The 10,706-nt window shown below is 43.7% G+C and overlaps 1 protein-coding gene across 1 annotated transcript in view; it reads left to right on the top strand.

Moving 5' to 3' along the window:
- The window catches only part of Aoah (acyloxyacyl hydrolase), a 201,426-nt gene that overhangs the window by 86,231 nt on the left and 104,489 nt on the right, over nt 1–10,706 (top strand). Inside the window, exons 6-8 of the mRNA XM_033764834.1 lie at nt 496–555; nt 6,586–6,656; nt 9,714–9,774. Of these exons, the coding sequence (XP_033620725.1) occupies nt 496–555; nt 6,586–6,656; nt 9,714–9,774 (192 nt within the window). The remainder of the gene's footprint in view (nt 1–495; nt 556–6,585; nt 6,657–9,713; nt 9,775–10,706) is intronic.

Genomic DNA, 10,706 nt, shown 5'->3' with positions numbered 1-10,706 from the left:
TTTTTTTTTTTTTTTTTTTTTAACCAGGGATTGAATTTGGGACCTTGCACTTAGGAGGCAAGGGGCGGAACCACTGGGCTAAATCCCTGGCCCACACGCTGTCAAGTCTTTATTTGACATAAGTTGCTGTACATGTTTTGAATCAATTCACAACAGTGAGACTAAAGACACTCAGGAAAGAGTACAGTGCTTCCAGAACTGCTTCAGAAGGTAGCCAGGAGGGCGGCGTAAGTGTGTCTGAAGCAAAAGGGAGTATTTTGAGGGTGATTCATGGCAACCTCTTTTACTGTAATAAACTTTTAGAATTTAAGCATTGACTGGAGTTTTTGACCACATCCAAGTATTAACATAAAATAGCCTGGTGAATTACTTTATCACAGATTCATGGAATAATCCATTTGTTTCAAACTTAAAGACATAAAACTTTTCACTCTAGAAGAAAACATGAAAAAGAAAGGACACAAGTTATGATATTGTCTAACTTTAATTTTATAGGAGATATGGAATTTGAGACAAAAGAAGTCAAGACACATTGTCAAGAAGTCCGTGACCATGGTAAGCAATCATCAAGTGGAGTGCCAGCCTTTCTCTGGACATGCCTGTCCCTCCCTGGCCCTGCCCTTACCCTCCAAAGCCTGGGGGCTGCTTTGGATACAAGTCCACCCACCCTATACCCTAGTTTCATGGCGACTAACGTGGAAATATGCGCGCCCTTCCGCAATTTCCTCCCGCCTTCTCCCTTGGGTGGGAGGTTTCTACCTCAGCACTACCAATATTCAGGACTGGATAATCCTGTAGTGTTGGCTGCCCTGTGCTTCGTGGTCCCCAGCAGTATCCCTGTCCTCTACCCTATCAGCACCAGCAGTGCCATCCACCCCTCCGTAGCCATGATGATCAGATATTTATAGCTACATGGATGCACATTGAGGCCACACTCTTGAGCGAAATCAGTAAGTCACACATGTAAATTCCAAATAGTTTCTCTGGTGTGAAAAGCTAAAAATGGGAATAAGGATCAAAATGTATAATTCATATTGTGTAATAGGAAGAAAAGGGCTAAAAGTGGGAGGGGTAGGGGAAAGGTAAAAAGGAAGAGAAAAAAATATGTGAAAAGGAAAAACATGGAAACAATGTCTTTATAAACTGGAAAGGGTGGAAGGGCTGAAGGGAGGGCTGGGGAATGGGGAAAAAATAAGAACCAAGTCACGTAAAGGTACAAGATCCCAATGATGAATGTAAATGTATTGTATGCCCAAAATGTACCAATAAACTTAATAAAGATAAAAAAAGAAATGTCTTTTGGCATTGTCAAATGGCCTCTGAAAGGTAAAATCACCCCAGTGAGAACATTCCTCACCAGCAGAGCATTCTGGGGAAGGCTGTGCCCTCCTGCCCCTCCACTTACTACAAATGTGACTTCAGGCTTGGTGCTCGACTTTGCTAAGCCTCAGTTTCCCTCTCCTGGGCAGTGCTAGTACAGTTCCTATATGCAGAGTACCTGCTACCAGGCCTCAGGCTTACCAAGTGCTCGATAAACCTTGGTGGCATAGCTATTCATCTCCCCTAATTTGTCCTCCTTGCAAAGACATTTCTAGTCATCGCAGAGTTAGGCATTTAACCTAGGCTCTGGTGGCAAAATCAGTCCCAGCCAAAAAGGCAGCAGAAAAGCAGACTTTTAAAGCCTAATACCATCCTTGACACTGGAGACCCTGGCAAGAAGGACATATCCACCCCCAGTGAGAGGGCGCTGACCTCAGCTTTGGCCTCCTTCCTCTCTCAGCCTGATGCAAGGCATGGAAAGAGTTATCGATTGGACCACATGAAAAGAAAAGGAAGGAAAATCACTTAGGTCATGACTTACCAGATTTAGCAAATAAAACCACAAGATGCCCAGTTAAATTTACAGAACCCATGGGTAACTTTCTTTGGTGTAAGCATATCCAGAACTGTATTTTTATGTGAAATCCTATGCACAGGAGTCATAGTAGTTTTGATGTACAAGGCTGGCCCGTGTTCAATAGCAACATGTGAGCATTTCTGCATAACTGATTAATCAATCACAATGTCTGCTTCTCCGATCGTTATTTAATTCAGTGACTAATTAAAGGCTGGCAGTGGCCAGTTCAGCTAATCTGCCTAAATTGTTGCATAAGAAATTGAAACACCACCAGAAACCCGGGACTGCCACCTTCACATCGTGGAGTGAAAATGGAGAAAAACAGAAGGTGTCTGTTATTTTTCTCAGTATAGTTCTAGCAACTTTACCTTCAGGCCATTGTTTATTCCATTAGCACAAAATGCCTTGGCATTAACTCGAAGGCTAATTAGGTTTTTACATTTTTAAAATTTCTTTCACGGTAATAGAAAGCTTACTTCTCAGGGCAGGATTCCAGTAATAACTTGCAAGGAGCCAAGAGAAATTCTATGGAAAATTCAACAATTTTTTTAATAACTGCCCAGTTTATTTACTCTCAGGATTAAAATGGGCAAGGAAAAAAAAATTAATCAGAAAATGCAAACAACAAGTATCTCAGGAAAACTGCTCAGAGAATATTGACTACAGTTAATTCTGCAGCGATGGCTGATGGAATTAGACCCAGTCAGGACATCAAGCAGCGCATAGTAGGTTTCCCAGCACAGCATGTCAGGCTGTAAGCATCCAGAATGCTGAGAAGCTGTGTGTTCCAGAAGGGAAGCCAGTGCCCCAGAAATGTTGTGCATCTCCTGGGAACTTGGCATGGATACAGGGATCACCACGCCTCAGGGTTATGCCGCACTCCAGTTACAGAATCGACCTTATTTAAATTTTACCACTATACAAAACATACAGAGGACTTCTGCTGTATAGGTGAGAGGACAGAAGCTCAGTAATTTGCTCACTCCACATAGCTAGTAAGTCAGAAGCCCATCACTGAAGTCCGGAGGCAGCTATTCCCAAGCTCACTACCCTTCTTCAATGCCAGTAGCTCCCCAGCCAAGCCTGCTCTGTGTTAAACTCCAGGACACTGTTTATATCTCAGGCTGTGTGGGTAAAAGAGTGATATGGGAAGACCTGTGCAGCTGAACATCAAGGCCCTGGTCACAACTCTACCTGTTTAGCGGAATCATCCAGGAAGACTTTAAAAATGGCCGATGTCCAAACCCCAGCCCAAACTGATTAAAACCAGGCTATACAACACACAAAAAGGGTTGAAAAGCATTTCTCAATGCAGAAATTCAATTCCAGGTCAGCTGCTTGCAGAAAGGCATTTACTCTCGCCCTTTAACCTTCTACTATGCCATTGGCCACAATTCCCTCTATTCCTGTTGCATGTGTTGTTCTACCTTCATCTGACACCATGGTATGGAGGGGGCAGCTCAGTAGACAAGCAGATTCTGGTGGAATAGATTGCAAACTGAACATGCTGCTTGACTCTTGTCTCCAGGGACACTCCAAACTTGAGACTCTCCTTTCGATGGGGTCAGATGCAGCCACAGGCAATATTTTAAATCTAGTCCTGAGTTAATAAGAGCCCATATTTATGTTCCTGTCTAGCAAAGTTCAAAGCGAACACAGGGGACTAAAAAGCAAGAGCATCTGTAATGTTTTTCTGGGTCCATCTTTGTTGTTGTTGTTGTTTTTGTTGTTGCAAGTAAATTGTCTCGAGGTGGGAGCATGGCTTAGGGATAAGTGTTCCTCCCACTCTTTGTGAAGAAAAAAGGCCAGATAATCAAAACCTCTGTCGAAACAGCAGAATTTTGGGGGCATCTGTGGACAAGCTACATCATCTATCACCTACTCCCTAACCCTGATCTCTGCACAATGAATATCAGAGACAGCTGCAGCCTTAGGGTGGATTTTTGACAGCGAACAGCTGTGCAATTATAAAATTTTATCCTATTGTGCCTCTTGTATAGTAATTATAAGATGGTTCATATAAATTTTGAGTGTGTTGGTGATCATCAGTGTTAAAATCTACATTGTCATTATGATAATTAGACTGAGACCTTCACACTAAAGTAACTATTAAAAGAAGTAACTCAAACATCCAAATGCAAGCTGACTTTGGACTCTGGGTCTGAGAATGTCTCTATATTGCAAACCACCAGCAGTGTTTTGCATAGTCTCAGCTAGTGCTTGTTTTATTGTGTGACTACCGTCCTGACCCCCATCAGACCCCAAGGCTTTGCTCAACCTTCTGAATACCCCTTCTTTCCAGTGCCACTGCACCCATCCCATGTTAATCAGAGGTTCCCAACCTGTGGCAGTTTTGCTTCTTACCCCCAGGGTATTTGACAAAGTTTGGAAACAGATTTGGTTTTTTTAGGCATTTTTCATAACAGTTTTATTCCTAATAGCCAAAAGCTGACAATATTCTCAATCCATGTGTCACATGATGGAATACTAAACAGCTACAAGAAGAATGAACTTTGGGTATTCGCAACAACATGGAGATGAAAGCGATAAAACATAAAAGAATACCACCTACATGATTCCATTCATACGAAATTCAAGAACTCAAAAACTAATATAGTCAGGTGTCACATAATGACATTCCTGACAACAGTGGACCACAGATAGCAGGGTGAGCCTGTGAGATCATGGGAGACGGATTAGTGCTGCTGGCATCTAGTGGGTATGAAACACAGCACAGCACAAGGACAGGCCACACACCCACAACTGGATTATTCAGCCCCAGTGGCACTAGTGCTGCACCTACAAACCCTGGGATCTGACTTCAGCATCTCCTATCTCTCATGAGTCTCCCTCCTACCCCAGGAGGCATCCTTTGAGACATGAATGTGATTCATCGGCCTGACATCTTCAAAGGCTTCACGATCTTCAGGGTGACAGGTAGATGCCCCTGGGGCTGTCATGGTGTCTCCTTCCTTCTCTGGTCCACTGTTCTGTGGCTGACAATGCTCCAGCCAGGCTGAAATGCACATGAGTCCCCTAGGACATCTGCCCCTTACAGACTTAAGCAGGATCAAGCTTCACAGCATTAGTGGGCAATCGGGGACCTTGGTGACAGACAAGTGACATCGCAGCAGGTGGGAGAGGCTCATGATTCTGCATCTCTAAAGGCTCCCGGGGCACCAGTGCACCTAGTCTGCTGTCATTTCTTGAGCCTCTGGGACCCAGAGCAGCAGATCTCAGACCTCAGTGGGCACTGGAAGGATCCTGAAGAGGGCACCACGGTGAACTGAATGGCTGTGAGGGTATAGACTGCTGGAACTACCCCAGTGGTTCTGATCCAGTAGGTCTGAGGGGCAAAGGACTGCATCTCTAGTGAGGTTGTGGACTGTGAACCTCGGGGCATCTGTGCCTCACTTCTCACCTGCCTTTTTCCTGCTTAAAGTCTGGGACATCTACATTGTCTGCTAGGTTCCTGGAAAGCCCTGTTAATGCCTTGGGCACCATGGACCTTGCAAGAGGACCCACAAGATGAGGTGTCCACCCAGAGCATGTACTTGGTAGGCAGGACGAGGATAGCTCCTTTGTCCCCATGCCTTGTGCAGAGATGGTATCTCTAGTCTGGACTGCTCCTCTGCTCCTAGAAATCTGTGCCAGCACCTATCTTTTAGACCCTCACATACCTCATTTATATTCTGAAAAGGTTGCCTGTTTTTCTTCACCAGGGTAAAAATAGATCCAACACACATAGCTAGCTCATAGCACTCCAAAGTACTGTCTAAGTTGGTAGAACCTTCACTGATAATTGCTAGTTCCCAACTTTTCCTACCTTGTTTTCTCTTTCTTTCATTTTAGGAGAGCATCATGGAAACCACTGTCTTTATAAAACCAATGCTTAGTAAATATCCAGGGGTTTTGATTTAGCACACATCTGGACTCTTCTAGAAACCATTGTCTAAACTGCGCATGGGGGTTCATGCCTAGAATCCCATTACTCTGCCAAGCTGAGGGAGGAGGATCACAAGTTCCACCCCAGTTTGGGCAACTTAGCAAGATCATGTCTCATAAATAAAATAAAAAATTTAAAGGGTTGGGATGCAGCTTAGTGTGAAGGCCATGGGTTCAACACCCAATCCCCACCCCTCAAAAGAAAACAAAATAATAGGAAACACCATTATCTAAAACTCCTCTCTTCTACACACCTCTCCATTCCCCTGGGAAGGGGCCTTCCTTATTCCCAAGTTCCTGACCATATTTCTCCCTTAGACTTCATTTTTCCCCATCGGAGCACGGAATTGTTTTATTTGAAAGTGTTGTTTTCATTTTCAACTCCTTTCTCCACGCACTTGGATAGAGGAAATGCTGTGGTCAGAGTGGAAGCCACCAAGGTGAGGCCTGACCATTCTGAGGAGAGGTGATGAGGCAGGGAGGTAGAAAGGCAGCCGGGTGGCAGGGTGTCAGGAAGAGGGCACGTGCAGGATGAGTGACCATCATGGACCACGGCATGGGAGGTGGAGTCGGTGTGGACTGTGGGAAAGAAATGGGAGTAAACTGACATGAGTAAAGTAGAGTGATTCTAGAAGGAAAATCCAGAGATCTGGACTTTTGCATAGGAAACCATTTCTCAAACTAAACAACTGTCTTTTTATTTTCTTTTTTTCTTCTCTCTCTCTCTCTCTCTCTCTCTCTAGAAATATCTCAAAGGTGATTCTGATATTTGCTCACTCCCATTTTTGGCCAAGATTTGTAAGAAAATTAAATTGTAAGTATGTATTCTCTTCAACATCTTTGCTTGTCTGTTTTCCTATGCTTAAAATGATTTTTGCATCCAAGAAGCATCTTCATAAAGCTGACACTGTTTCTGCTCCAAGCAGAGATAGTACAGAGACTAGAAGGTGAGTTTGCACCAACAAAACTGTGTTGGAAATGCACGGGCCTGGGCAAAACCTGTGAGTACAGACTCAGTGTGCCAGTGACACTCCCTGCATGACACTGGGGACAGCGCCCCTTGCCATGGAAGACACAGATGCAGTTGTCCACAGCTTATGACCGGGACTGTAAGCATCTTTACCACCAGGCACTCAGGAGGTTGGAAGGGGATTATATTTCTCACAGACCCTAGCAGACTGTTACCTGGCAATGCCAAGTCAGACACATAGAAAAGGATTCCAGACAGGACACTATCTGGAATTCCCAAGCCCCCCATCTCAGTTTCTAGTGCCACTCTGCACCTAGGGTAAAGCTGCATGTCACAGAACCACTGAGAAAAATGTGAAGAGACAAACAGTGATTGGAGAGGACACCAGACAAAGAGTCAAAATTGCATAGGCTCTCCTTTCCCCATGTGTTAATCAGCTTTCCATGACTGTGACAACTACCTGAGATAATCAAGTTAAAGAGAAGAAAGGTTGACTTAGGCTAACAGGTTCTCAGATTTCAGTCTATGACCAGTTGACTTTTTTTCTGACAAAGGCACTATATGTCACGGTAGGAGCACATAGCAAAAAGGGCCTGTTCACCCCATGGCCAAGTGTGAACACAGGAAGAGACTAGGGTCCCCAATCCCTTCCTGTGATTATTTAGACCAAACCATCCACTGCAGCTGCTGATTCTTTCACTCTCACTCTCCAGTAGGAGCACCTACTCCTTTAGTACCATCTGCTCCAGCCTGGGCCTTACAGGAGGCAGAGATCGGACCTCAGAATATGCAGAATGAGAATCATCTGCATACTAGGTCTGAGAGGCTGGAATAGCTCCCTGTGGCTGCTGTAACAAAATATTATAAAATAGGTGGATTAGAAGAACAGAAATGTATGTTGTCTCAGTTCTGGAAGCCAAAAGTTTAAAATCAAGGTAGTAGCAGAGCCAGGCTCCCTCTAAGACAGAGTGGACTCCTTTCTGCTGTCTTCCTGCTTCTGGTGGTGGCCATCAACCTTTGCACTTCTTCGTTTGCAGCTGCATCATGCCAATCTCTGCCTCCCTTTTTCCTATGGCCACCTTTCTGGGGTATCTCTTTACCCTCGATAAAGACTCCAGCTACATTGGATGAGGGCCCCCTAATGCCCTTGTTTTTATTTGCTCACACATCTGCAAAGACCCCATTTTTAAGTAAGGTCACATTCACAGGCACTGGGAGTTAGAACTTCAACACTTTTGGTGAACATAAATCAACCTATACCAAAGGCTTTTCCTGTACCCCACCATCCTTCATCTCTTGAGCTCCGTGGGAGATAAACCCACTAAACATCTCAACTGCTGTGAAAACATCCAGAGAGAGGCACAAGCAGCTGTGATTCTGACCCACATTCACAGCCTCTTAGGAATCCAAGAGTTACAGACTCTTCCTGGCTCATCTGCTGGCAAGAGCCCTCTGGTTCACTGTGCAAACTGCTGGCCTGGATCCCAGAAACAGTAGCACTTCCCCTTTTGTGAATCGGGGAGATGCAGGAGCCTCAGGGAGCAGGGCGGAGAGAGGGAAATTACACAGGAAAGATGCTGATGACCATTCATTTCATCATGCCTTGCTCCAGTGGGATTGGGATCCCTGCCCCTCCTTGGTGAACACATCTCTGCATTTTCTGTGCTAGACACGGACCAGCAGGAGCCAGCAGTGCCAAAGTGACAGCTCTTCAACTGAACCACTTTTGAAAAATTAAATTCAAGAGCATCTGCAGCCAAGGATTTTCTTGGCTCAACTTAAAAGGGAAATTATTCTTTTATGAAAAGAAAAGCAAAAACAGTGTGTTTCTCTCCTTTATTCAAAATCATTACACCCTGAGCATAATTTGCTCTGGATCACAATTTGTTCACTTCTTTGTGATTTACAAAATTCACTTAAATACAGCTTCATTTATTCTTCAAAACAACCTCTGGCTCAGTAATAAAATAATAACTAAAAATTATTCAATGTTTTCTATTTACCAAGAGCTGTTTTAATGGCAACTCACTAAGCCAGGCACCTTTTTGTCATCCTCCAAAGGAGGAAAGTTATTCGCCCAAGGTCACAGAGCTGGCAATGGGTAAACCTCACCTTTGAAGCCACCATCAGTCCCTCCTTGGTCCCCTGAAGCCCTAGCCCTACTCTTCAGATAAGAGAAAAGATTTTAAAAGCCTGGCCCCCTCTGGAGAACTGCATTCATCGGCTTTGAGACTCTCAGCAGTTCAAGATGCCCTGGACTCAAAAGAACATGCAGTAAATCCTAAACAAGGCCGAGAGTCTAACTCCACATTTTTGGTTCCAGGAAGAGCCTTACGCTGTAGGAAACCATCCTAGCTGGAAAACCATTTGCCATTTAGAAAGGGGGTCAGTTGAAGTGGTGGCGCAGGGGAAATGAGCCCTCTTGGAGTGGGATGATTAGGTTGATTGTTGCCTCCGGATCCGTGGTTACCCAGGGTCATACTTGGGGATCAAAGTGGCCAGCTAATGACAACTGAATGCTGGAGAGAGTAAACAGAATATGTAAAAGGACACAAATTAAATTTGTAACTCCAAGTTTATTGACGGGACCCCACACAGTCTCCTATTTCCTGGAGATCCACACTCAACATTCTATGCCCTCCACAACTTCGTTTATTTCACTCTTCCCACATGAGCCACATTAAACAGCAGAGAAGACATTTCTGTGAAGTGGAGAGCAGAGACTGGCCAAGTTTAGCTGGCATTCTCACACAGCGCACAGACCCTGAACTTTATTTTTAGATGAGCCCTCTGTCGCCTGAATTCAACACAGCCGTGTCTGAAAATGTGTGTGTTTGATTTTACAAACGTCATTTCTTTTTTTCCTAAGCTCACCAGCGTGTTTTGTTTTCTCTCTTCCAGCTCTATACAAACTTCTATGCCATTCAAAGACGTCGATTCAGACAAATACAGTGTTTTCCCGGTAAGCATTGTTCTAAATACCCAGATGTTCACTGAAAGTAATGTCACTCCCTACAAATTTCTTTCCTTTAGTAAGACAAGGATGAGTTTCATTTGAATGCATTATTATTTTGATGAAAAATGCATCGTTTCACAATGTTTAATGACTTTCTAGCTTCATAACGACACATACCTCCTCGAAGTAAATCTTAAGCCCAGATTTTATTTCCTTTTTGTGTTTCCATTCTCCTCTGGCATTCTCCATAAGGATCACTGATATGTTGAAAGGTTGTTTGATTTATTTTGGAAATTCTAAGCCTACTTCACATTATTTTTTAAAGTATGCCTATGTGTATGTGTTTGGTTTGGCACTGTTAGGATGTCTGGATGTTTTCTGGGAAAGCAAACAAACAGGTAATATGTGACAAACTTCCAAAATTGTGGGACCTCAGATTGACTTGGGAATGGAGAAAATGAAAACGTTGTTGGACATAATTGTGATCCTTTATTCTTTTAAATCGATCTGATGGAACATATAAATCCACATAATTATCAGTTGAACTAGATTCTATTTTAATTGTCCCATAAAGCAATGAACCATTTGGCCAACATTAAGTGAATTGTCTTGGAGGCTGAGAAGATTGGTGGATAACAGAGGAATTTTAGGAATTTGGATGGTCCTGCTATGTCTGGAGGTGGATGTTAACCCACATGAATGAACACATGTGCACGTGAAAATGGACACACATGAACACTGACACGTGTACAACCTGCAGCATGCACACATGTATAACACACATGCGCCAGACTCACGTGTGTGTACACACATGCACACACAGGCCCACACTCCAGCCTGTTATTTATCCTGGTGTGCGATTACATCTCACCGCACACAGCACATCTTACAGCCATCTTCCTTTTTTTTTTTTTTTTTTTTTTTTTTTTTTTTTTTTT

Source organism: Fukomys damarensis, unplaced genomic scaffold, assembly GCF_012274545.1.
Source record: "Fukomys damarensis isolate Sample0158 unplaced genomic scaffold, DMR_v1.0_HiC HiC_scaffold_17, whole genome shotgun sequence".
Taxonomy (NCBI): domain Eukaryota; kingdom Metazoa; phylum Chordata; class Mammalia; order Rodentia; family Bathyergidae; genus Fukomys; species Fukomys damarensis.
The sequence above is the reverse complement of the archived record's forward strand: the minus strand, read 5'-3'. Positions and strand labels throughout refer to the sequence as shown.